Source organism: Impatiens glandulifera, chromosome 1 (assembly GCF_907164915.1).
Source record: "Impatiens glandulifera chromosome 1, dImpGla2.1, whole genome shotgun sequence".
In the NCBI taxonomy this organism is placed as follows: domain Eukaryota; kingdom Viridiplantae; phylum Streptophyta; class Magnoliopsida; order Ericales; family Balsaminaceae; genus Impatiens; species Impatiens glandulifera.
Genome location: NC_061862.1, coordinates 36,563,361 through 36,590,543, shown reverse-complemented (window position 1 = coordinate 36,590,543; position 27,183 = coordinate 36,563,361). Strand labels below are relative to the sequence as shown.

Below are 27,183 nucleotides of genomic sequence, written 5' to 3'. Positions count from 1 at the left end.
CTCTAAAATAATAAATATGATTTTGATAATGTTTGAACGATTTAGTAACTATACTAATACAAATAATAATTAACCAACTAATCTAGATTAATTTTATATTAATTTATTATACATCTCTATATTATTTTTACAAGTATTAAAAGAAATAAAAGTTGCATTGGCCCATAAATATCCAACTTTCGAACCGACCTTAATCTAGATTGTGAGAAAAAAAATATATTTGGGCTAGATTGATTAAATGTAAGTATGATCATATTAATCTAGTTGGTCACCAAGAAAACTTATAATTCCATGGGATGCAACATTTGGGGTGACATTTATGTCATGTGGAAGGTTTATTGTGAACATTCAATTTTTATTGTGGGTGATGAACATTTGATTAGTTTCTAGAACGAAATTTGGCATGGTGTTAAATGTTTGACGAATATTTTTCCCGAGCTTGCTTCTATATCAATTTGTTGAGGTGCATCAGTAAAAGATATGTTTGACATTTGGTTTAGTTGTTTTGCTAACTGTATCAAATACAGAAGATGATTGAACAAAGATGAAAGCATGCTCAATGCTAGACTATTGTTCATGATAAAAAAAATAATGGGTTAAACCCGTATTCTCATGATTCTATGCAGTGACGTGATATATAACTTCAATGTGAGAGATTGTTACACTCTGTGCAATAAAGTGAGCCTGATTTATCTTTGTTCGAAAAATTTGTGGGGAAAATTTGTGGGAGTCTAAAAAATATCTACCAAAATCTTATTTTTTGGTTAATGTGTCATTCACGGCGAAATTTGCTTTGATAATAGATGTATGCGAAATGAACTTATTATTGTGAGTAATTGTTGTATATGTTACAAGGACGTTGAGACAAATTCTCATTTGTTCTGCTTTTACATTGTCATGTTGTGGTAAGTATTTGAAATCTTTTATGGAGTTTGACTAGAATTCAATAAGTTATGTAAGAGACCGTCAATGACTATTGGGAGGCATTATTATTGTGAGTAGTTGTTGTATATGTTACAAGGATATGGAGACAAATTTTTTCATTTATTCTGCTTTTACATTATCATATTGTGTTAAGTATTTGAATTTTTTTTTGAAATTTGACTAGAATTCAAGTTATGTATGAGACCGTCAATGACTATTGGGAGGCATAGATTGAGACGACTAAAAGAGTGAACGAACATTGAACAACTAAAATATGTCTTTATAATTTTCTAATAGACTGTCTAGTTGAAAAAGAAATTGAAGAATATTAAACAACTAAAATAGGTCATGACAATGTAGGATATTATATCCGAAAACTTATTGATTGGAAAGGAGACCTTATTAGTCTTTTTAGGATCTACAAGCCAATTATTATTTTATTTATTATTCTTTTTAATGTTTTTTTTTCCTTATATTTAAATGATTTTTATTTTATTATTTTAATCATTTAAAAAAAACATATATTAACAATTTAATCTTTCATATAAAAAAAATGTGATATTGTAAATTAACTTTGACATAGTAAAGTGAATCGCAGTTTGTTTATTGTTTTAACTATTATGATTGTATGAATCTTGAAGTATTTGAGTACGGTTGACCGTGAGTCCTGATCTTGAAAATCACAATAAATCTTTTAAGAATATATTTTGTATTAAATGTTTCAAAATAACTTAATTATATATATATATAATTAAACTTATTCAGGAGCTTACTTGAAGGGGTAGAAAAAATAGTTTGTAAGGTAAGCAAAATTTAAATTGTCTTTTTTTTATATCCAAAATAAACTTCAATAGAAAAAATATAATAATTTACATTATAAGGAAAATAAATATAATCTACCAACCCTTTCCTTATTCTGGGTTCAAATTTTTAATTGACAAGAAATATGACCGTTGAAGTAACGTTCGAAACTTAAGTACACAACTTTTAAAATTCTCTCTCTCCCTTAATGACCGTTGCGAATCCAGTTCTTAGCATTAGTTGCAAGCTTTGATTCTTTATCCTCAATTCTCAAACAAATTGCTCCGATCATATTATCTTCTCTAGTAATTTTGCTTCGATGGCGACATTAACAGCTGGTGTGATAATGAAACTCCTTAACGGGTTGAATTCCGGCTTAAAACCGACGAGCGAACACCGGAGCTCGCTTTTACAGGTGACGGATATCGTACCGGCCGATCTTGACGAAAAGAATCTTTGGCCAAAACATGGGTTTTACGTCAAGGTATCGGATTCATCCCATTCGATCTATGTCAGTCTTCCGTTTGAACAAGATGACCTAGTTCTTAGCAATAAGATTCAACTGGGTCAGTTCATTTACGTTGATCAACTAGATCCAGGTTCACCTGTTCCAGTTGTGAAAGGCGCAAAACCAATTCCGGGAAGACACCCTTTTATAGGGACGCCTGAACCATTAATGGGTTTGAGAGAAAAAGGTGAAACGAAGATTATGAGTCATTTAAAGAAACCATCTGGTTCGAAAAGAAGTTCATGGGAACATTCTTGTTCAATTTCGTCTCCATTGGTGATGAAACCAGTTCCTCTTGATTTTGATCAGTGTACACCGGTGAAGAAGAGTATATTTCCGATGTCTCCATTGTTGAGAGGACGCAAAGAAGGAAGCTTGACTGCATCTAGATCGTCTGTAGGCGGTGGGATTTTGTCGAAAATTGTGGAAAGTCCTGGTTTGGTTAGAAAAAGCTGCATCACGCCGTCTATATTGAAATTTCCAAGAAGCAAGAGCGTTAACGAACGCGAATCGAGAATACCCAGAAACACATTCAACCCAACAACAACAACAGTAAGTTCATCCATTCTTCTTCTTTCTTGAAAAGTTCATCTTGATTCTATTATTAATTTTGAATATTAAACAGGAAAAGAAAGTCTCTAGCCCTTCTCCAATGAAATCAAGATCGGTAGTTGAACCATTGTCTCCATCAATTCCTCAAGATATCAGTAGCTGTAACATGAATTTACCTGGAAAACTGAGTATTCTCGGGAAGGAAGCTGTGCAGCAAAGAGAAACAGCTCAAAGAGCTGCACTTCAAGCCCTAAGAGACGCCTCCGCCACTGACAATTTAGTTCGATCGCTAAAGTATGAAAATTTTCTTTAAAACCAAACACTTTTCTCGATTATTTTAAGGAAAACCATTGACCCACATTCTGAATTGAAAATATCAGGTTGTTTTCCAATTTAAGCAAATCGGCTAAAGTGGAATCACCGGCGGCATGTTTCGATAAGTTTCTGGAATTCCATGGTCAAATTATGCAGGCAGTTAATGAGATGGTATCCATCCAAGCAGCAACTATGGTTCAAAATCATCCAGAAGAAGAAGAAGAAGAAGGAGAGACGACTAATAATATCCTATCCAAAAGAAGAAACCCATTATACAAATCAACAGCCGAAAAGACTAATAATGATCAGAGGTTTTCGTCTGTTCTTGGGAAACATCTGAGATCACCGAGTTTTAATAGCAGCCAAAGAAAAGGTTCAAGCTTGTTTGGGAAACTGTCTGAGAACGATGAGAATAAGAAACCGGTTTTGTGTAATAGTAGTGAACCTCTGAGTAATACGATCAAATTGGGGAAACAAATAGAGATGGAGGCTGGGAATTGGTTTATGGAGTTTATTGAGAAAGCTTTGGAGAATGGTTTGAAGAAGAAGAAGAATAATAAGAAGAAATCAGAGGAGGAAGAAGATGATGATGAAGGGAGGAAAATTCCTCAAGCTGTATTGTTGAAGGTGATTAATTGGGTTGAAGTTGAGCATTGTGATCCGACTAAACGGACTGTTCATCCAAAAGCAGCTCAAATTGCAAGAAAGCTAAGGATCAAGATGAAGAATCCTTCTTCATAAACATAAAATCATTGTTTAAGTTCATGAATGATCTTCTGAAACCATATTATTATATCATTCTTTTTCATGTTATTGAACAATCTTTTCGAAAAAAACATAAAGAGATCAAATGAAAATGTTGGCCAAGTTTATTTAATTTATTGTCAATCAATCAATCATCCATCATACATATATAAAGAAAGTATCATCGTCATCATCGTAAACATTCATCATTACTTAGAGCCATGCTGGATTATCCAAAGCGGTAACAACAGCCTTGACTTGCAAGTAGTTCTTAAGACTGTATTCTCCCTTCTCCCTGCCAATTCCACTCATCTTGTACCCGCCAAAAGGAATTGCTGCATCAAACGTATCGAAACAATTTATCCAAACTGTTCCAACTCTTAACGCTCGCATTAACCTGTTTGCATTGTCGAGGTTCTGAGTAAACACTCCTGCTGCCAATCCATACTGAGAATTGTTTGCCCTTTTTATCACTTCATCCGTACTCCTAACCAATCCAACGATAATATCATATAAAAAAACCCACCAAAAACACAAGAATATTGAATTACTGTCAAAACTACTCACTTATATTTCAAGATAGACTGCACTGGACCAAAGATCTCGTCTTGTGCAATCAACATGTCATCCTGTCATTAGGGTAAGATGGTTAAAATGCAAATATTAAAAAGTTACCAATTCTTTTTATACCCATTCAATATTTTTACCTTGACATCAGAGAAAACGGTTGGCTGAATATAGAACCCTTTGCTACCAAGTCTGTCACCTCCAGCTTGAAGGGTAGCTCCACTCTCCACTCCAGAGTTTATGTATTTGAGAATTTTTTTGAACTGATCTGAATCGATCTGATGCATCCAATCATTTGTAATGATCAAATGAAATTTTCAAAAAAAAAATACCAAAAGGGACTAGCTAGTACGATTTATTACCTGAGGACCTTGTTCAATTCCAGATTTGAAAGGATCTCCCACTGCACGTTTGAGAGCACGTGCCTTGGCCTTCTCAACAAACTCATCGTACACACGCTCATGAACAAAGGTTCGAGATCCTGCACAACAACATTGTCCCTACAAACAAACAGCAGGCAACTTATAATAATAAGTTTTACTTTCACATTTTATAAAGTAAGACTTTTGTTAGGAGTTTATGAAATTACCTGATTAAAAAACAGAGCAAAGTGAGCCAATTCAACAGCTTTATCCACGTCAGCATCCTCACATACGATGAATGGTGATTTTCCTCCTAGCTCTAAGGTCACATCCTTAAGATTGCTTCTAGCTGACAGTTCAAGAATAACTTTACCAGTTGCTGTTGAACCAGTGAATGCAATCTGTGAAAGGTAGAAAAAACTTTGATTCAGAATTTTCAAATCACTCTATTCATCTACTTTCTCCTCAGTTGTTCAAGTAAATTTTTATTGACCTTTTTCAGAAAAATAAAAATACCTTGTCCACATCCATGTGACTAGCAAGAGCTGCACCAGCTGTGGGACCAAATCCAGAAACCACATTTAGAACCCCTGGAGGAAGGCCAGCCTGCAAGGCATGCATGATATCATGAGAAAAGAACTATAAAGGCAATTTGTTAGGCATTATTTGACTAAAAGAAGAAGCAAGGAAAAGTGAAAAGCCATATTTTATTTTTATTTTTGAAGGACGTTTGCACAACTCCGCAGTCATAACCCCGCTTTAACTTAAGAGAATTTTAGTATAAATCAAAACTAAGATTTTTGGCTCTTAGTTAAGACTCTTGACATTTAAACTACCTTAGGGTTAAAGATGTCATCCTAAAGTCCTATTAAAGATGTCACACTATCTCAATTTACATTCATATAAAATGAGACAAGAGAATACTAATTATAATTTATTGTACCATTGTATTGTACTATTTTAATTTATAATTTATTAATATAATTTAAAATATAGTTCATTAATTTATTAGATTTAGCATACCCTTTTCTAAATAAGATATCTTTTAATTTATCTATATAGATTTTACTACATTTAAAATACATATTTGTATACATGAAATGCTAGAATTTCATTATAATTGTACATTGTTAATTTTTTAGAGTAATAGTATTAAGAATAAATCTTTCTGTAGTATATGGTAAATTAAAAATTAAAATAGTGATACTTAAATACATTTGGGATCCCCTGTTACCAAAGGGCCCATGTGGGATCCCCAACTGTACTAAATATGCATTTTGAAACAGTAGTACAATATTGTTTGAACATTTTAGGAAAATAATATTTTAGCTAGGTCAAATTACAAAAGATATTAAAGTCAAATTTATGATGTACTCAGATGATAATTCAAGGGTTGAATGACTAGTCCTTCAATAAAAGGTAATTTATAAAGTGACTAGTTCTTCAATAAAAAGCTTATAGAATTTACAAAGTGAAACAAGTTTTTGGTTAATTACCTCAAGGAATAACTTTGAAACATATAGAGCAGATAATGGTGTCTGCTCTGCTGTCTTCATGACAATGGAGTTACCACATGCCAATGCCGGTCCAACTTTCCAAGCGAACATGACTAAGGGGAAGTTCCACGGGATAATTTGGCCTGCAACACCAATTGGTTCGTGAAGGGTTTGCACGTGATATGGTCCATCGGCAGGGACAGTGAGGCCATGGATTTTATCTGCCCAACCTGCAAATTTCGTGGATATAAATTTTAAGACAGATAAATCTAATGTTGTGGGAATAATAAGAGTGCTGATTAACTGACTGAAATGCTGCTTTCTCAATCAACCTACCAGCATAATATCGGAAGAGCCTTACAAACATGGGCACTTCAATTTGGGCACACTGTTCAAATGGCTTTCCACTATCCCAAGTCTCAAGAGCTGCAATTTCATCGTTGTGTTTCTCTACCAAATCAGCACACCTCAATAAAATGCGTTGTCTTTCCTGAACAAGCAACAAAAAAGGGTTAATCAAATGTAGTTGTTGTCACTATTTTACAATCAGAAGTAACTGTTAATGATAAGAAGCAACAAGTTGAGATTCGTAATTACATATGCAGTCATTTTAGGCCATGGTCCTTCATCAAAAGCCTTGCGAGCAGCAATTACTGCTCTGTTGATGTCTTCTGCATCACCTTCAGAAACATGAGCAATTGTCTCCCCTGTTCTAGGGTCAAGAGTTGGAAAAGTTTTCCCTGTAATAACAAGGTTAGACTGAATCAAAAACTGACATATGAAACTATTCCAACAACGAGCTAACATTCCCTTTTTTTGAAATCTACATCTAAATCTTGATATCTCACCAGATGCTGCATCTACAAACTTCCCATCAATAAGAAGTTGATTATATTCCACATTAACAGAAGGTTTAATCGGCTCCTCAACAGAAGCAGCTGTGCCATATCTTAGGATCCCTCTTCTCAATGAAGAGTTAGTTCCTGAACAAAATGACCATATATTAGGATTCAAATTTGTCCGGCCATAGAGTTGATCAATAATGAATCATATACTAAGTAAATCATCAATAAAACCAGACAGATGATAAAGTTCTACACTTGTATATTTTCTCCTCAATCTATTAAGAAATTTTAGCTAGAACCCTTCAACACAAAATGCAGATCAACAGTATGCAGTACATAAAGAAATGAAAATGATCTTCTTCCTGTTCGGATTAAATCTTTAGAGAAATTAACAATCAACAAATCGAAATGAAGAATAGAGGCAAAATACAGTGTATACCTCTAGAAAGCAGAGCAAATGAAGAAGAAGAAGAGCGAGAGAGAAACGAAGAGATCCGAGCCGCCATAGCTGAAAATTAGCAAACTTTTTCTCTACAAAAGATTATCCGCATTATGATCATATACAGTCATATATATATATATATATATATATAACCTATATTACTTTAATTATTTTCTCATCTTATTCAGATTGATAATTACAAAGTTAAATAAAGTGATAAGTATTTTTAAATATATAAATAATTGAATTAATTTTATGTTAATGATATAATAATGAATTTCAATATATTGACCGAATAAATAAATAAAAAATAATTGAATGAAAAGTGGGAAAAGGAGAACACATGGCATGGGTTATCGGCTGCCCACCCACTCTTCTTGTTTTATTTGGAAAAAATCTTATCCATTTTGTAAACACGTAATGAACATGAGTATGAAAAATAAACACATTTTTATTTTTTCAATTATATCATTTTAATATTAATTTAAATTAAATAATATTCTAAAATATATTTTAATATATATATATATATATATTAATAAATTTAATAACATTTTTTATTTCAATTTATTCTTATGTTGTTTGGTTAGTAAAAGTTTATTTTACTATTTATATAAATTATTTTTAATTACTATTTTAATATTTATCGTTTAGATAGTTTATATTAAAATTAATAAAAATAATAATATTTACTTATCATATAAATATATTTTTTAAATAATTATATTACTATGATTACAATTATTTATATTACTTATATACAATTTTTTATAATTTAACCTATATAATTATATAAATAAAACTTATTTATATATTAATTAAAATTAATTTATTATTATAAATATTTGTGTATTAAAACAATATGTATTGTTTGTATACTAAAGAAGCCAAAAGGTCACAATTATGGTTCTATCGAGATGACACCATTAGTGTCACACTAGTTCCACTTAATTCAAAAAAAAATATTAATTATTTGAATAAAATAAAATAATAATTTTATAAAATTATATTTTAAATTAGAAGGTATAATTATAAATTAATTTTAGAAATAAATTATATAGTTATAAATTGTATTAATTAATAATGATATTACTAATTTATACAATTAATTATAAATATCAGTTATTAATAATGAAATCCAATTTTATTTTATAAATTAATTTATATATGACTATTATTTTTTAATTAACATTATTAATTTTTAAAAATAATTATTATATTTAATTATATATAAAATTATCACGTTTAAATTTTTTATACTTAAAATAATATAATTTTTGTTTACAGAAATAAAAAATATATATATATATATATAAATTAAAAAATCAAATAAAAATAAAAAATGGTTCATATTTATTATTCTTATTTAAAATTAAAAAAATTAAACACAATTAAATATAAATAAATATTTAGTTATAGTTCTTTATTATTATTATATTATAAAATATAATAAAAAAATTAAAATTTTAATAATTTTATAAAAGTAAAGAATAAAAAAATATTAATAAAAACTTATATATTTGTATAACCAATAAGGTATATTATTTATACCTAAATAATATGGATACCATCTAATTTAATGAATATATAACATTATTTTATCCAGGTAACCATATTATCTTATCTAATTAATTAATGTTATGAAATCTGAAAATAGTCAAAATACATATCTTGTCCATAATTGAGTTCACGTGGTAAATGAAAGAATCACATAAGAAAAACAAATAAATATATAAATAAGTAAATAAACTAATTGATTACAAAAGCACAATTAGAGTCTCTTATATATAAATTAAATATTATGATGTGTTCGAATCAGAACCACTAATTTGTTTCCATACTATTATTCTTGTAATCAATGTTAGTTAGAAGAATCACAAAGGACAATTATTAGTATTATTTTATCCTTCAAAAGTAATATATTAAGAATCATGGAATGCACCATCTTTATAATCATGTTATTATTCAAAACAGTATGAACTGTCCTAATCAAATTTGTACATACAAAATTTCATTGGTTGGATATAATAAAAATTGATCTAGAATAAAATATAGGGTCTATATAATAAAATTTAATTACACTAAAAAAATTATGAATTAATATTATGATATACTAACAAAAATATATTTGTTAAATAGTTTATACAATTGAAATGTTTCACTTTTTAGTTATTGTTTATTTATTTAGAAGAAATTTTATTTTAACTAATTTTTATTTATTGAATTTATTTTTATGTCTATATTTAATAAAAATGTGTTTGAAATTATTTTTAGTAAGTTTTTATTTTTATTTTGTTTGATTATTTATTTTAAAATTAGTTTATAAATATATTAAAGGTATACGATAATATATTCAAACCAATTATAAAACTGATCAAATACATGATATATTTCATCCGTGGGATATGGTTATATTAGAATTTTAATAGAATATAAATGAACTGAATTTAAATTTACCTAAAAAAATCGACACAACCCGATCTTTCACGCTTAAAAGACAATAGACCTCCCAACCTCATTTTTGTACATTTTTCACAATTATGTATTGTCCCCATTGGCCTTAGGCATCATCGTGAATCCGGAGAAATTCATTCACTTAAATTTCATGATAAAATAAATAAAAAAGAAGCCAAAAGTCAATGGAAACAAAGACACATTGTCAAAGTTGGATGACAATCTAGTGCAAATTAATGTAAGATAAGATGTCTCCAAATTGAACACGCCTATGAAATGAAAATGAACTTCATATTTGACAAATACATCATTTATTTTTATAATGAAACAAAACAAAAATTTATATACTCTTTAAAAAATAATCACAAGAATATTTTAATAGAAAAAAATATTGTTTAATTGACTATTTGATTTATTTAATAACTTATAATAAGCGTTGATTTTAAAGACAGAAGAAAAAAAAAACATCTCTAGAGGTTAACAAGTGTAATAAGTAACAAAATAAAAAGATACGTGTCAACAAATTTAATACATGCATCAACAGCAAGAAATTAAATACATGCATTAATACAACTGAACGAGTACAAAGAAAGGGTGGCAGTCAACATCTCAAGCTTGTTAACTTTTGGCATTACATATGTCATAGCAAAAACTAAAAAAAAATAAAGTCAAAATATATGATATAAGAAAAATAAAATTGTAAGCATCATTTAATTTTCTTTCACACATTTAATAAGAGTTCAACCACATCATCTAAAAAATAATAACAAAGAGTTCAATTGCATTTATTTAAAAAATAATAATAAAGAGTTCAATTGCATTTTATTGTGAATAATTTTTTTTTTCTAATTAGTCATGTGTCCAAATATAAATAAATAAAATTAGAATAAAAGTTCACAAATAAATAATAAAAAATATATTATTTTCAAATATCTAAATTTTAAACACAAAACACTAATAAAAACAATTAAATATATTGTCACCAATATATTTATCTATTACTCATATTTTATAAAACTTTTAAATTCATTTATTTATAATAATATAAATTTTCAATATATTATCATATATATTATATAAAAAAAACATTTTATATCTTTATCATAACTTTTTTTTTTTTTTTTATAGAATATGATATAAACGATACCACACGAAAATTCTCAACATAGGCAGGGTAAAAAAATTCCCAAAACATCCATGGTTCCATTTAAGGAAAATATAATAAGCATGAGAAAGCCTGTAATGAAAAGAAGGAACAAAGATTACACAAGAGAGTTTGAGTCTATGAATTTATCATATCCATCCATAAACTCTGTAGATTGGTGTTAAGCTTAGAAAGGAAAAGAAAAGAAAGATTAGGCCCTCTTTATCTTTGAAAATGTTCCCGTCTCTGAAAAGTAAGTACTCTGAGTACCACTGCCAAGCTGACTTGCTGCAAAGGCTGCTTGTGGATTCGATAGTTCAATCCCCTGTCGAGTATCATCGTCAAATTATCAAAACTCAAAACCGAATAATAATTATACATTCAAGAACTCAATCCAAACAGACAGAAACCAACACAACAAAGCTGCTTAAATTCTACCTGAACAGGGGTAAAAGCCAAACTTGAAGTCAATCCTGAAGTAGCACCGCTGCTTCCATAGTTCTTTTCCTTGAACCTGAAACCAACCCATAGTATATTATTACCTTACTGCAATTCAGAGCTCAGCAGCAGCATAAACAGAAAGAACCAACTAATTACCTCTTAGCAACTTTTACAGCAAGTTTGCTTGGACCCGCAGATATTCTCAATTTGCCACTTCCAGCCTGCCCCAGCATTCCATATCCTTCTCCTAGCCCATCTCCTATTTTCGTCAAATCAAATTGTTCATATATTATATCATCATCCACTTGCCCAGATCAAAAACCATTTATTTAATGAACAACATCTTTCAATCATCTCTAACTTTGCTGCTCTGAAGGTGACAAATCTAATTAGTACAAAAGAAAAAACACTTTTTTGTTTCTAGTTTGAATCCATATGAGAAACCCCCCAATAAATAAATAAATAAAATGTTCCCATATGGGCATAATATTCAGCAACATACCTAATGAGCTCTCTTCAGGGATACCAAACTGCATCCTGTTGGCCAGCTTCCTCATATCCGTCACAGCATACCTAAAACAAAACAGAAAGGTTAAAACCGCATCACAAGGATCTTATAAAATTAACCAGCAAACGATGCACTACCTTTCCTTCATTTTCCTCAGCCTACGACCACCTCTCTTCTTCTTCGGCTCAGAATCAGGAACCGGAAGAGGCTTGGGTTGCTTAGCAGGTGGTGGTTCTTGCCACTTCTCAATCTTCTTAAGAATATCATCACGGAATAACCTTCCAGTCTTCCCAGTAGGATCTCCTCTCGTAGAATCCACTCGCGCAGCAAGTGTCGATTTCGCAGCCAGTAATCTACAGGCACGCATTCTTAGCGACGGGGGAGTGCCCTGAAAGATTTCCGTTTGCTCAATATAGCCCACACGAAAGTGAGATGTCGCAGTTGAAAAACCAGCCAAATTCTTTCTCTTTGCACCAAGAAGTTGAACATTGCAAGCAGGCATCTTAGCCAATGCGGTTAAACCACCAGCAGTACCCATTAGCTTGGCTGCCACAGCACTACCAACGATTGCAGATAGATTCGGTGCAATGTATCCCATTCTGCTCTCCACAAAATCAAGGACGTTTTTTTTTGCCGAATCAAGGGCGAGAGCTCTATCACATGCCTCAATTGTCTTTTGAAGGACTTCCTCTGGAAGAGGTTTGCCACTAGTAGTTGAAGCAGTTACAGAGACAACCATAATAATAGCTGAAGGTAGAAGGCCTTCTAGATCCACAAGAGTCAAGTCGATTTCGTTTGCTATCTTTTTAACCACACGAGCGTAATCGATTGGATGATGAACAAGTGACTCCAGCTCGGGAAATTTCAGTCTGTACTTGTCTCTGATAAAGTTGTGGATGATGACAATTTCATTCTCGATGTCAACTGATAATGTATTGCACTCGACTATCAACTGATATTCGGGATCATCTTCCAGCACTATACCCTGATTTGACATATCTGTACCAATTTCAAGGGCATTCTCAACTTTCTGCAATGAAGACCAGACAGTTTACGCATAAAGGTGTATTACAGCTCTAAAGCAAAAGAACATTCAAATTGTATACTGCAGAAACACCAGCATATAGGAATCAACAATTTTTGCATGCTTGGTGTATTGAAACAAATAAAATCCATGTGTTCTAAATAAAATCCACGTGTCCTAAATTTTTTCTTAGTAGGTGGTGGTTCCTAAATTAGAACTAGAACTTCTAATGAAGTTGTCTTTTGACTTCAAATTAACTTAATTCAAAGAAGCACTTAATCATTTCAAACAATGTCTAGATTATTTATCTTAATAAAATCTAAAATAATAATGTCAGGGATGTAGTAATAAGAATCAATCAACTAACTGACTATAGAATTTTTTGATTTTTTGAAAGGAAACTGCCTAAAGAATTTCAACTAAAATATAGCGTTTTACATGGATGGAACGTTGACAAACCTTCATTATGTCAATATAGCGTTGTGAATTCTGCAGTTTAGAAACACTATCAAGATCGTCATAGTTGAGAGTTTCTATATCTGCAAGTTCCCCATCAATATCTTCTTCCATGTTATCAGCATCGACATCTTCTTCCTCCTGGAGCATAAACAAATATGATGTAATTAATGTAAACTATTAGCACATAAAATAAAGAATAACAGAGTGAATACCCAATAAAATCACTAAGCCTATGTTCGGTTACAATTTGGAATTAGAATTGGAAATGAAATTAGAGATCCATTTCCAAATGCATTGTGTGTTTGATCATTGATGTCTTAATTAAAGAATTAGAATTGGTATAATTATACTTCCAATGGAATTGAAATACATATAGATTTTTTAGTTTCAATTTTACCCTTCTCCAAGCATAAGAATTGTATTGTAATTCAGTTTCTAATTCTTGTAGATTTGGAATTAAAATTAAAATCCCTAACATAGCCCAAGGTCATGGGTACCTATGAAAAAGAAAAACTGAGAAATTAAACAACCATAGACAATGTATACTTACAATAGTATCCAATTCATTATCTGATAATTCATCTAGGTCAACCAGGAAGGAATCAGCAAGAGTTGCCTGAAATGATAGCAATAGATATGATATAATGAAATCAATGAAATTGACGACACATCATTGGTGAAATATGGTCCAACAAAATGATGGGATGTTCAACAGACTGGAGAAAAGTTACAACAATGAACAGGTGAAAAATAATACCATATGATGTTCAACATCATACCTTTTAACAAATTCAACAAAAGTTCCAAATTCCAGTCGTACTTATGTCTAAGAGAGTTTTGGTAATTTCAGCTCATCCACAACAACCCATATGATGTAAAAGGTACAAAAGGATAAATTAGAACCGCCACAAAATTAAAATGTGGTAAGGCAAGTAGAGAGCAACTGTAACAATTTATGTTTGTTCACTTCTGCTTACCCAAACTTATTTGATAGTATGCATAGTTCATATAATAAGTTCTATAGGTGTATTATGGTTGAACAAATCAGTGAAGAGTTGGCAATGAATCAGTATCAACAACTTACTATGAAACATGAAAGATAGTTGCCAGAGAACTCACCATTACTTTTAGCTTCCACAAATCCTTTGAGTTGTAATCAGCTAGAAGACTACAAATTTATTCCTGAAGCAGATTAGACAACCCAATTAGAGTAGGGAAATTGCAAACTAGAGAATTCTTCACCCTATCAATACACTCAATCACTAATTGTTAAATATGTATCAAAGCCACAAATATGAGAGAGAGGCCTCCACCATACCACAAATGATGAACAGATGTGGAAATGGAAAACACACAAACTGTCTGTTTAGGTTTCGTATGTTTGTATTATGCGAACAAATAGTCTGTTTGATAAAGTTTTTGAAATAGCAGGAAGATTTGAAAATCTGAGGAAAGCTTCCAATTTATTGAGTTTAAAGCTTTCACACGAGCAAATATAACCCGTCAGACATACACACAAACCAACAACCTATTTGAGGCCCTCAAACATAAAAGTAGAACAGCTTATTGAGAAGAAACAAACCTGAAACTACTAGGTCGTCGTTCATATGTCAGTGGAGATGGGATGCCGGCTGGAAGCTACTAGTCGTGTCGTCGTCCTCGTCTAGATGGCTTCGGGGCCTTAGAGCTTCGTTCAAGAAATAGTTAGGGATTCTGACCTCTCCGCCCCTAAAATTTGATATATTAGGTTATATTTAATTATACCATTAAATTACCAGCTTATATAACAAATAATATATTTAAATTATTAATTTCTATATAATTAATTATTAATATTTACACAAATTAAAATAAATGCTAGCAATAAAAATATATATTATAATCTTTCTCTATATAATTGTAATGTACAAAATCTAAAAAATAAAGTGCATAGATTGAGTTAGGTGCAGATTCAAATTTTGTAAACCAAAAATAAAAAAATAAAATAATTATATATTTTATAAAAATATATTAAATATATATATAAAAAATATTACTATAATAAATTGTAAACAAAAGAATATATCGAAGATTTAAAAATGTAAGAAAACTTCCAATTTATTGAGTTTAGACATTTCAAACGAACAAATATAAATCGTCAGACATACACAAACCAACAACTTACTTAAAAAACTGAAACCACTAGGTCGTTCATACGTCAGTGGATATGCAACGCCGGCTGGAAGCTACTAGTCATGTCGTGGTCGTCTAGATGGCTTGGGGCCTTAGAGCTTGTTCAAGAGATAGTTGAGATTCTGACCTCTACGCCCCTAAAATTTGATATATTAAGCATTCAATTATCAGCTTATATAACAAATAATATATTTAAATTATTAATATTTACACAAATTAAAATAAATGCCAGCAATAAAAATATATATTATAATCCTTCTCTATATAGTTGTAATGTAAAAAATCTAAAATATTAGGTGAGTTAGTTCAGATTCAAATTTTGTGATCCAAAAAATAAAAATAAAAAAAATAATTATATATTTTATAAAAAATATATTAAATATATATATCATAAATATTAATATAATAAGTGATAAACAAAAGAATCTATCGAAAATTTGAAAATCAAAATCTGAGAAAAACTTTCAATTTATTGAGTTTAGACCTTTCACACAAAGTAAATATAAACAGTCAGACACACAAACTAACCACCTATTTTGAGACCCTCAAACATAAAAGTAGATAAGCTTATTGAGAACAAACAAATCTGAAACTACTATGCCGTCGCTCATACATCAAGTGGAGATGGGATGAGGCTGAAAGCTACTAGTTGTGTCATCGTCTAGATGGCTTCAGGGCCTTAGAGCTTCGTTCAAGATATAGTTGGGGATTCTGACCTCTCCATCCCTAAAATTTGATATATTATGTTATATTTAATTATATCATTAAATTATCAGCTTATATAACAAATAATATATTTAAATTATTAATTCATATATAAATAATTATTAATATTTACACAAATTAAAATAAATGCTAACAATAAAAATATATATTATAATCCTTCTATATATAGTTGTAATGTAAAAAATCTGAAAAATTAAGTACATAGGTTGAGTTAGGTGCATATTCAAATTTTGTCACCCAAAAAATAAAAAAATAAAAAAATTATATATTTTTTAAAGAATATATTAAATATATATATCAAAAATATTAATAATAATAAGTTATAAACAAAAGAATATACCATAGTAATTTATCAATTAATTAATATTATTCGATTCAACAAAAATGAGAATATAAAATATAAACAATATAATTAAGACAGTATAAAAATGTTACCATCTAAATAGATATAGATAAAAAATAGCATAATATTAAAGATAAAAAAATACTATAAAAAAATAATAAAACACTTACAAATGGTATAGTTTGAAATTTTTTAATATATTATTATATTAAATATAATAAGGAGATTATGAAGTAATATTCAAAATGATAGAAACGACTAGAGTGAATTTAAAATTGTGGATTGAGATTAGTTTTGATGTTTTTTAGAATCGTCATTTAATTTATTTCTCGAGAAATTAGGGGAAAGGAAAATAATTTACTTTTTAAAGTGGGTACGGTAACACTAAAATTGACATTGAAATTGGAAGTCCAATTCTAATTCTTATGTTTCCTTTAATATTAATTTAAAGTAAAATTTCAATGAAATTTAATTTAGTGTAATTTTATATTTCTTAATTTCACTCATATTTATAGGATTAGAATTGTAATTCTAAATTTTATTTATTTTTATATTTTTTCAAACAAAATAACTTATTATTTTATCATTTAAACATTTCTCTCGAATCTCAAATGAGACGAAAAATCAAAATGGTAGAAACGACTATAGTATATTTAAAATTGTCGATTTAGATTAGTTTTAATTTTTTTAAAGTCGTCACATAATTTATTTTTCAAGAAATTAGGAAAGGAAAATAATTTGCGTATTGAAACACATTTTAAGGTGTTTATGGTAACTTTAAAATTTACATTGGAATTGGAATTGAAATTTGAATTGGAATTGAAATTGGAGTCTCTATTTAATTCTTATATTTGGTAAACTCATTAATATTAAAAATTAGAATTTAAAATAAAATTTTAATGAAATTCAATCGATCGAGTGTAATTTTATATTTTTTAGTTTCACTCCTACTAAATTAGAATTTTAATTTTAAATTTTATTTTATTTATATGTTTTCTAATCAAAATAACTTATTATTTTATTATTTAAAATAAAATTAAAGAATTCTCTTAAAGAATTCTCTTACTGTACTTTCATCATCAACATTTGGAGAAACCTGGACCAAACGAACATCAAAGACAGGTCTATTACAAACAGGTCTATTACAAGGATCAATGGCCAACTGAAGAAATCTTTTATGCCTGAGAACATCTTCTGCCCTCTCAACATTCACGTCAAGTGCATAACGAGCTAGAAGGAGATTGAAATGTAAGGGTGTGTTTGATAACCTTGGAATTGGAATTGGAATTGGAATTGGAATTGGAATTGGAATTGGAGGGTCCAATTCCAATTTTTATGTTTGTTAGACACTTTAATATTAAGAATTGGAATTGGAATTAGAATTCCAATGGAATTCAATATAGTGTAATTTGATAGTTCTCAATTCCTATCTTTTTAGGTCGGAATTGTAATTCCAAATTAACACGTTTTTCATGTTTTTGAAATGTTTAACACGTTTTTCACACATTAAACACGTTTTACACGTTTTTTACACGTTTAACATATTTTCATATTTTGGCACGTTTAACACGTTTTTGGCACGTTTAACACGTTTTTGATACATTTAACACGTTTTTCACGTCCTTGACACGTCTAACACGTTTTGACACATTTAACATGATTTTCACGTTTTTAACACGTTTAATACGTTTTTGGCACGTTTAACACGATTTTGTCACGTTTAACACGTTTTTGACACGTTTAACACGTTTTGACACATTTAACACATTTTTCACGTCCTTGACATGTTTAACACGTTTTTGACACATTTAACACGTTTTTCACGTCTTTGACACGTTTAACACGTTTTGACACATTTAACATGATTTTCACGTTTTTAACACATGTTTAACACGTTTTTTATATTTTGGCACATTTTGCACGTTTTGGCACGTTTAACAAGTTCTTCACATATTTAACACGTTTAACACATTTTCACGTTTTTGACACATTTAACACGTTTTTTTTACGTTTTTGACTTGTTTAACGTGTTTTCATGTTTTTGACACATTTAACACGTTTTTGACCCGTTTACCACATTTTTGACACGTTTTACACGTTTGGCACGTTTAACAAGTTTTTCACATATTTAACACGTTTTTGACACGTTTAACACGTCTTCACGTTTTTGACACATTTAACACATTTTTTTACGTTTTTGACACGTTTACCACATTTTTGACACGTTAAACACGTTTTGGCACGTTTAACAAATTTTTCACATATTTAACACGTTTTTGACACGTTTAACATGTTTTCACGTTTTTGACACATTTAACACATTTTTTTACGTTTTTGACATGTTTAACATGTTTTCACGTTTTTAACACATTTAACACTTTTTTTTATGTTTTTGACACGTTTACCACATTTTTGACACGTTTAATAAGTTTGTCATGTTTTGGCATGTTTAACAAGTTTTTCACATGTTTGGAACGTTTAACACGTTTATGACACGTTTTTGACACGTTTTCATGTTTTTAACACGTTTAAAACGTTTTTAACACGTTTAACACGTTGTTGACACGTTTCACATGGTTTTTACGTTTTTGACACGTTTGACACATTTTTAACACATTTAACAAGTTTAACACGTTTTAACAAGTTTAACACGTTTTTCACATTTTGGCACGTTTAACAAGTTTTTCACTTATTTGACACATTTTGCACATTTTTGATACGTTAAACACGTTTTTACGTTTTTGATAGGTTTAACATGTTTTAAACCTATCAAAACGTGTGAAAAACATGTTAAACATATTAAAAATGTCAAAAACATGTTAAGTGTGCCAAAAATGTGAAAAACGTGTGAAAAAACGTGAAAACGTGAAAAACGTATTAAAACGTGTAAAAAACGTGTTAAAACGTGTGAAAAACGTGTTAAAACGTGTAAAAAACACGAAAGATGTGTGAACAACATGAAAAACTTGTTAAAACGTGTGAAAAACGTGTTAAAACGTGTAAAAAACGTGAAAACATTTGAAAACGTGAAAAACGTGTTAAAACGTGTGAAAAACGTGAAAACGTGAAAAACGTGTTAAAACGTGTGAAAAACATGAAAACGTGAAAAACGTGTGAAAACATGTGAAAAACGTGAAAAATGTGTGAAAAACGTGTTAAAATGTGTGAAAAACGTGAAGACGTGTTAAAACGTGTAAAAAACATGAAACGTGTAAAAAATGTATTAAAACGTGTGAAAACATGTGAAAACGTGAAAAACGTGTTAAAACGTGTGAAAAACGTGAAAACGTGAAAAACATGTGAAAACGTGTGAAAAACGTGAAAAATGTGTGAAAAACGTGTTAAAATGTGTGAAAAACGTGAAGACGTGTAAAAAACGTGAAAACGTGTAAAAAACGTATTAAAACGTGAAAAACGTGTTAAAACGTGTGAAAAACGTGAAAATGTGAAAACGTGTGAAAAACGTGAAAAACATGTGAAAACGTTTGAAAAACGTGAAAAACATGTGAAAACGTTTGAAAAACGTGAAAAATGTGTTAAAACGTGTGAAAAACGTGTGAAAATGTGACAAACGTGTGACAAACGTGAAAAACGTGTGAAAATGTGAAAAAATGTCAAAAACGTATTAAACGTGCCAAAACGTGAAAACATATTTTAAAAGTTAACATTTTGAACCGATATTTTATTTTACAAACATTGGAATTAGAATTGAATTACAATTCTATCATTTTCTCAAACATAGGAATTGGAATTGAATTACAATTCTATCATTTTTCCAAACATAGGAATTGAATTGTAATTCAATGCCAATTCTCATGGAATTGGAATTAGAATTCCAATGCCAATGCCAATTCCAATTCCAATTCCCCCTCATCAAACACACCCTAAGTGATTTTACAGCAACATGTGATATCTAGCTTCTCTAAGTCCTTGCATTTCTTCACGAGAGAGGAGAGGCCTTCGTCAGTAACACCCGAGCATTTGCTTAAGCTTATTTCTCTTATAGAAGTACAACAACTTTCTATTGTATCAAGTCCTTAGCACCAATCCAGCTTGATTGATTTTAATGCTGAAAGCTTTTGCAAAGAATTGGTAAGTGCAAGAGACAGGAGAGCCTGATGCTAAGATAAGTTGCTCAATATATCCTGTTCCGTTTGTTGGAGATGACAACCCGACATGGCTGATGTACGAGCTCGTTGTCGTCATCTCGTAGTATTCTAAACTCCAAGTAATTTTGTACGAGCTCGTTGTCGTCGTTGCAACACTTCCACTTCTTTTCCTCTTCGAACACGGCATCTCTACTCACATAGATTTTCCCGCAAACTGGATCAAGAAACTTGTGCGTCTTTCTTCCGTCCTCGACACCAAGGTACACAATGACTTGACTTCGATCATCAAGTTTCTTGAGATATGGTCCCGCTGTCTTACATGTTCGGTACACCCAAATACTCTCAAGTGCTCTAGATGAGGTCGTTACCGGTCCATGTCTGGTAAGGAGTGCAAGTTCCTAGCACCTTTGTCGGAAAGCGGTTCAAGAGATAAAATGCATGTCGTACTGCCTCTCCATAGAGGTTTGTCGCTACCTGCATGCTCTTAAGTAAGCTCCTCGCAACACCCATCACAGTACGATTTCTTCTCTCCACCATGCCATTTTGTTGTGGAGTGTATGGTGTCGTGAAGTGACGTTCGACTCCTTTCTCTTTGCAGAACTCTACAAATTTCTGTGATGTGAACTCTCCACCTCGATCAGTACGCAAAGTTTTTAGTTTGTGCTCGGACTTGTTCTCAACGAGCCTCTTGAACTTCTTGAATGCTTCAAAAGTTTCTCATTTTTCTGTAAGCATGTACATCCACATCCAACGACTATAATCATCAACAAGTAGAAGAAAATACTTGTTACCGACGAGTGATGGAGGGTTATCGGACCACACAGATCTGCGTGCACAAGTTGTAGGGGATGCTCGACACGAAAGTTTGTTTGGGAAGGAAATGGTAGCCTTGTTTGCTTTGCAATCATGCAACTCTTACACACTTGGTCGGGGTGTGTGATCTTGGGCAGCCCTATCGCCATCTCTTTCTCCCCCATCATCTTGAGTGCATAAAAGTTTACGTGCTCAAGTTTTGCGTTTCATAACTAAGATGAATCTGCTAGCGATGTTAATAGAGAAACGGGTTGCCTCGTCTCGAGAAAAATCTTGTATAACCGATTTTTCAATTTCTCCACCTTCATCAATCGAACATTTTTAGGAGCGAGCTGGCTAAGATGACCGTGTTGCCTTTTTCTGTCATCTGACCGAGACTTATAATATTACTTTTCAATTTTGGAATGTAATATACCTCAGTCATTATACGTTGATCTCCGTTCTTGTATTCAAACAAGATGGATCCTCGACCTTTGATCTCGACGAGTGAGCTGTCTCCGAACTTCACATTTCAGGTGATTTTCTCGTCGAGCTCATTGAAATTCTCTTGATGACCCGTCATATGATTGTACTCATCGCCACTTGAGAGGAGGTTCTCCATGACTTTCTCTTCATTGAGCACCACCACATCTGGTTCCTCTTTAGACAATTCTTGCTCGAGCTCTTCGAGGTTTGTCTACTCATCTTCGGGAAAAGTGTTCATCATTTCCTTGGAAAACATTAATGATGGCTCATCGTTATGGGAGATAGTGAGGTTTACTTCATCGTTGGGCCTTTTGTTAGGGCACTCAGGCGCGTAGTGCCCGCACTTTTGACAAGCGTAACACTTCATTGTGCTCTTTTCTTTGCGGGTCTTGATTTCTTCTCGTCAAGATGATTTTTCTCCACGACCACCACCTCGCCCTTTTCCACAACCTCGATTATCTCCACCGTTGCCGCTACGACTCGATGATCTAGAAGAAAAATCGTCTTCTCCATTTTTCTTCATTCGTGACATCCATTCATCATGTGTGAGAAATATGTGCTCCTCCTCTTGGTCTCCGTAGCCGTGAAATATCTCATCGTGGACTTTGAGACGACCGACGATCTTCTCGATGGTCATATTCTTGAGGTCACCAAATTGCTCGATCGTTGTAACGATTTGCATTTTGTTTCTGGTAAGGCTCTAAAAACTTCTTGACGACAAAGATCTCCTCCACCTTCTCTCCCAACGAGTGGATACTAGTCACGATGGATGTCAATTTCATGGCGAAATCATCCACTGATTCCCCATTCTTCATGCGAATTGCCTTGAATTGTGTCTTCAAGGTTTGCACTTTTTCCTCCTTGACTCTCTCCACTCCAACATGCAATGTCTTTAGCGTCTCCCATGCTAGCTTGGCGGAATCCTTCTCAACCACCATGAGAATGACGTACTCAAGGAGTGCTTGATAGATGGAGGCGAAAGTCATTCTATCCATCCGTTCGTCGACATCATCGAGCATCACAGCTTCTTACACTCCTTGTGCTTGTAAGTTTACCCGCATCTTCAACGCCCACACATAGTAGTTACTCTTTGTGAGTAACGGATAAGAGAGCGTCACATTCCCTTCTCTTCCAATCTTCATTGTCGTCGCATCTCTAGTTGATATTGTCGATGACATGGTCTTCAACCTAGCTCTAATACTAAATGTTAGATTTGACTATTAGATCTTCTAAGAACATCTATGAAGATATGAACCTCTGGAAAATAAATATTTACTAAGAGGAAAAAGTCTTGAGAATCTTAAGTATCTTTACAAACAACCTTTATAAAAGGAGTAATTAGCCTAGAAACCCTAAATTACCTATACATACAGCCCCAAGCCCATTAATAATTAAATAAGCCATAATTGTATAAAAGACAATAAAGGCCTACACCTTTCAATTTTCTAACAATCAATTCTTAAACTCATAGTAGAATCTCCAAATTCTTCGCCTCAACGATTCTTTCAGATTCGTCGTATTCGATAGATGAAACTCGACTAAATTCGGGCATTTCGTCACTAAAATAGTCAGACCAGCCTGAGTAAAAAACTTCGATCTCGAGAGATTGATCTTCCTAAGCATTTCACTAGAAATGCTAGAAATAACGTAGAGTGAATCGTTTGTAATTCGAGGACATAGAGAGAGCTTTTACATATGGATAGCGAGTTAGGATCTTATTGAGGTGTTCAGAGTGATGTGGTTTGAGGGATCTACGATGATGAGATTCGATAGCGTATAATGATTTACAAGACTATAGAGAATGATTTCATGTCTAATGAACTATTATCATTTAGGAAATCGAGGATTTGGAAGATGATTTCTTCAGAGAGAATATCGAAATGACTGCTATCTACAGACACATTCATTGCTGATTTATACTTCTTCATTGCGTGATCAAATGAAAGAGAAAGAATGATCTAGAGAATTTGCAAGTAAGATTTGGATTCAGATGGAGGAGAGAGAGATTTTATATTGGTTTGTATCAGAATAATAACAATGGAGTCTCCGTCTACGTCTCCTTTTCCAATTGGATGATGATCATGAACCTAATGCCATAAATTCCACTTCATCCCAAAACTCTGCCATGACTTCTTCTCTCTTTCTTCTTCTTACACCATTGTTGGGTATTTATTGGCCAATATTGTAGCCCAATAACTAGTAATCCACTTCATGGACTGCCCCAATAAGAAAAAGGATATTACTCTCTTTGTGAGAGGGGTTAGGTGACGCTTCTAGTTGTGTTGGATGCTAGCGAAAGGGTTGCCTCCTTAGTGTGAGGTTGTGGTGCTTCGGAATCGATAAACAATAGTGATTGAACTAAATTACAATCACATTTACACCCAACAGTGGTATCAGAGATAGATGTTAGGGTTTGTAATTGGAATTTGAGATTGGGTTGAAGGACATGAGTTGTCTTCACCAATAAATTCTTAAAAAATGGTACTACTCTCTTTGTGAGAGGGGTTAGGTGAAGCTTCTGATTGTGTTGGATGCTAGCGAAGGGTTGCCTCCTTGGTGTGAGGTTCTGGTGTTTCGAAATCGATAAACAAGAGTGATTGAACCAAATTCTAATCACATTCACACCCAGTAGTGATATCAAAGCTAGGGGTTAGGGTTTGTAATTGAAGTTTGAGATTGGGTTGAAGAATATGAGTTGTCTTCACCAATAAATCTTTGATCGATTGTTTCATTCTTCGCTTCAAGATCAAACCAGAAACCAAGGACAGGACAGGGCAAGGAACTGGTTTCAAATCTCATTTAAGAGAGAGAGTATACCATTCAAGCATGCTGTGAGGGAAACCGATGGCCAATTGCTTTTTGAGGAGAGAGAGCGAATGAGAAGGCTTAGATTAGTCATCCGCCATTGTTGTCTTCTACTTTTAGCTAGTGAGAGAGATTTATCTAGAGCTTTCTTAGTTGTCTTTTGTGTTCGGCTAAATACTAAATAGGAGGAAGAAGAAAGGCGCCATATCTGTCACTATCTTGTTCAACCGTTGTCGGTGTTGCGTTTGTCGTGACCGCAAAGAATCGAAGTCACCGTCGTGCCACTGCTGAGAAGATAAAGCAGTCCCGCCGCTCGCATTTGTCACTAGAGAAGGATCTGCTACCGCCGCGTCGTTGGAGAAGAAGAAGAGGAGCTACCGCTAATCTGTTTGTTGTAGCCCCGATCCAACACCGTCGCCGAATTTCGCCAAAATCCCCGAGCGGGGTGGGTAAGTCTAAACTTTATTTGAGTTTCGTGAGGTATCATTGCTTGAAACCTCTTTCACTTGTAATTTTTTCCATATTGATTGTTGATTGTTTTTAATTTGTTTGACAGCATGTCTGGTGTTAATCAATATGGTATGGTTCCGTTTGACGGAAAAATGATTTCAGCATTTGGAAACAAAAAATAAAATATGTTTTGATTCAGAAAAATGTTTTAAAACTGTTAGTCAGGTTTATACTACTACTGATACCATTGAGAAAAAGAGTGAAATGAATGAAAATGCATGTGCCTCTATACTTGAACTTATCTAATTCTGTGATGAGAAAAATTAGTAATTTGGAGTGTGCAAAAACTTTGTGGGATAAATTGTCTGAACTTTATACTAAAACTTTTTTGCCTAATAAAATGTTCTTACTTGAAAAGTTTTTCAAATTTAGATTGGATATGTCCAAGGACATTGAAGATAATTTGGATGTTTTCACTAAACTTATTTCTGATACTAAGTTGTGTGGTATTAAGAACATTGATGAGTATCCCCCCTTGTCTTGTTAAATGTTATTCTTGATTCTTTTAATGATGTGAAGTCTTCCACTAAGTATGGTAAAGACAGTGTCACTCTTGATATTGTTGCCAACAGTCTTAAAGGTAAATAGTTAGATTTGAGACACTCTATGAGGGGTAAACAATCTGGTGAGGAAGTCATGCATGTGAGGGGTAGACCTTAAGGTAGGTCGAGTGCCCAAAAGAATGTCAGTAATGAGAATTCTAGTAAGAAAATTTATCATACTATTAATGGTATATCAAAGTCTAGGTCTAGTGCTTGAAAGTGTTATAATTGTTATGAGTCTGGTAATTTTATCAAACAACCATAGACAATGTATACTTACAATAGTATCCAATTCATTATCTGATAATTCATCTAGGTCAGCCAAGAAGGAATCATCAAGAGTTGCCTGAAATGATAGCAATAGATATGATATAATGAAATCAATGAAATTAACGACACATCATTGATAAAATATGGTCCAACAAAATGATGAGATGTTCAAAAGACTGGAGAAAAGTTACGAAACACCGGACTATGAACAGGTGAAAAATAATACCATACGATGTTCAACATCATGCCTTTTAACAAATTCAACAAAAGTTCCAAATTCCAGTCGTACTTATGCCTAAGAGAGTATTGGTAATTTCAGAGGTTTGTGGCATCAAAACAACGAGTTACAAGAGCAGCTCATCCACAATAATCCATATGAAGTAAAAGGTACAAAGGGATAAATTAGAACCGCCACAAGAATTAAAATGTGGTTAGGCAAGTAGAGAGCAACTGTAACAATTTATGTTTGTTCACTTCTGCTTACCCAAACTTATTTGATAGTATGCATAGTTCATATAATAAGATCTACAGATGTATTATGGTTAAATAAATCAGTGAAAAGTTAGCAATGAATCAGTATCAACAACATAGTATGAAACATGAACAACATAGTATGAAACATGAAAGATAGTTGCCAGAGAACTCACCGTTACTTTTAGCTTCTACAAATCCTTTGAGTTGTTATCAGCTAGAAGACTCCAAATTTATTCCTAAAGTGGATTAGAGTTAGACAACTCAATTAGAGTAGGGAAATTGCAAACTAGAGAATTTTTCACCCTATCAATACACTCAATCACTAATTGTTCTTCCTATAACCTAAAACTGGTATCAAAGCCACAAAT

At 32.0% G+C, this 27,183-nt stretch overlaps 3 protein-coding genes across 4 annotated transcripts; 1 reads left to right on the top strand and 2 right to left on the bottom strand.

Moving 5' to 3' along the window:
• Positions 1–1,882: 1,882 nt before the first annotated feature.
• Positions 1,883–3,977, top strand: LOC124922066. Its single transcript, XM_047462793.1, has 3 exons — positions 1,883–2,785; positions 2,859–3,079; positions 3,166–3,977. The coding sequence occupies exons 1-3, from the start codon at positions 2,045–2,047 to the stop codon at positions 3,839–3,841; spliced, it is 1,638 nt and encodes a 545-aa protein (XP_047318749.1). The 5' UTR covers positions 1,883–2,044; the 3' UTR covers positions 3,842–3,977.
• Positions 3,947–7,700, bottom strand: LOC124922067 (benzaldehyde dehydrogenase, mitochondrial). Its single transcript, XM_047462794.1, has 11 exons — positions 7,554–7,700; positions 7,118–7,252; positions 6,867–7,009; positions 6,606–6,759; positions 6,270–6,499; positions 5,290–5,379; positions 5,001–5,174; positions 4,774–4,911; positions 4,552–4,689; positions 4,412–4,473; positions 3,947–4,331 (listed from the first exon to the last, which is right to left on the bottom strand). Exons 1-11 carry the CDS (start codon positions 7,618–7,620, stop codon positions 4,058–4,060), a joined length of 1,605 nt encoding a protein of 534 aa, XP_047318750.1. The 5' UTR covers positions 7,621–7,700; the 3' UTR covers positions 3,947–4,057.
• A 3,496-nt stretch (positions 7,701–11,196) lies between these two features.
• On the bottom strand, positions 11,197–26,441 carry LOC124922064 (U4/U6 small nuclear ribonucleoprotein Prp31 homolog). 2 transcript variants are annotated; one of them, XM_047462790.1, is made up of 9 exons: positions 15,169–15,314; positions 14,706–14,768; positions 14,137–14,202; positions 13,587–13,724; positions 12,241–13,133; positions 12,098–12,168; positions 11,752–11,854; positions 11,593–11,668; positions 11,197–11,479 (listed from the first exon to the last, which is right to left on the bottom strand). In XM_047462790.1, the coding sequence occupies exons 2-9, from the start codon at positions 14,706–14,708 to the stop codon at positions 11,366–11,368; spliced, it is 1,464 nt and encodes a 487-aa protein (XP_047318746.1). In that variant the 5' UTR covers positions 14,709–14,768; positions 15,169–15,314; the 3' UTR covers positions 11,197–11,365. The 2 variants fall into 2 exon arrangements, with proteins under 2 accessions (XP_047318746.1, XP_047318747.1); XM_047462791.1 differs by lacking the exons at positions 14,137–14,202; positions 14,706–14,768; positions 15,169–15,314 and adding an exon at positions 26,352–26,441.
• Positions 26,442–27,183: the final 742 nt, after the last annotated feature.

Excerpts from the sequence above, each read along its gene's own strand:
- LOC124922066 (XM_047462793.1), top strand. The coding sequence starts at position 2,045 with ATGGCGACATTAACAGCTGGTGTGATAATGAAACTCCTTAACGGGTTG. Across the intron at positions 2,786-2,858 it reads TCAACCCAACAACAACAACA|GAAAAGAAAGTCTCTAGCCC; the intron begins GTAAGTTCATCC and ends AATATTAAACAG. Across the intron at positions 3,080-3,165 it reads AATTTAGTTCGATCGCTAAA|GTTGTTTTCCAATTTAAGCA; the intron begins GTATGAAAATTT and ends TGAAAATATCAG.
- LOC124922067 (XM_047462794.1), bottom strand. The coding sequence starts at position 7,620 with ATGGCGGCTCGGATCTCTTCGTTTCTCTCTCGCTCTTCTTCTTCTTCA. Across the intron at positions 7,253-7,553 it reads ATTTGCTCTGCTTTCTAGAG|GAACTAACTCTTCATTGAGA; the intron begins GTATACACTGTA and ends CATTTTGTTCAG. Across the intron at positions 4,912-5,000 it reads TTGCTCTGTTTTTTAATCAG|GGACAATGTTGTTGTGCAGG; the intron begins GTAATTTCATAA and ends GTTTGTTTGTAG.
- LOC124922064 (XM_047462790.1), bottom strand. Across the intron at positions 13,725-14,136 it reads ATAATGAATTGGATACTATT|GAGGAAGAAGATGTCGATGC; the intron begins GTAAGTATACAT and ends TTTATGCTCCAG. Across the intron at positions 13,134-13,586 it reads GCTATATTGACATAATGAAG|AAAGTTGAGAATGCCCTTGA; the intron begins GTTTGTCAACGT and ends TCTTCATTGCAG.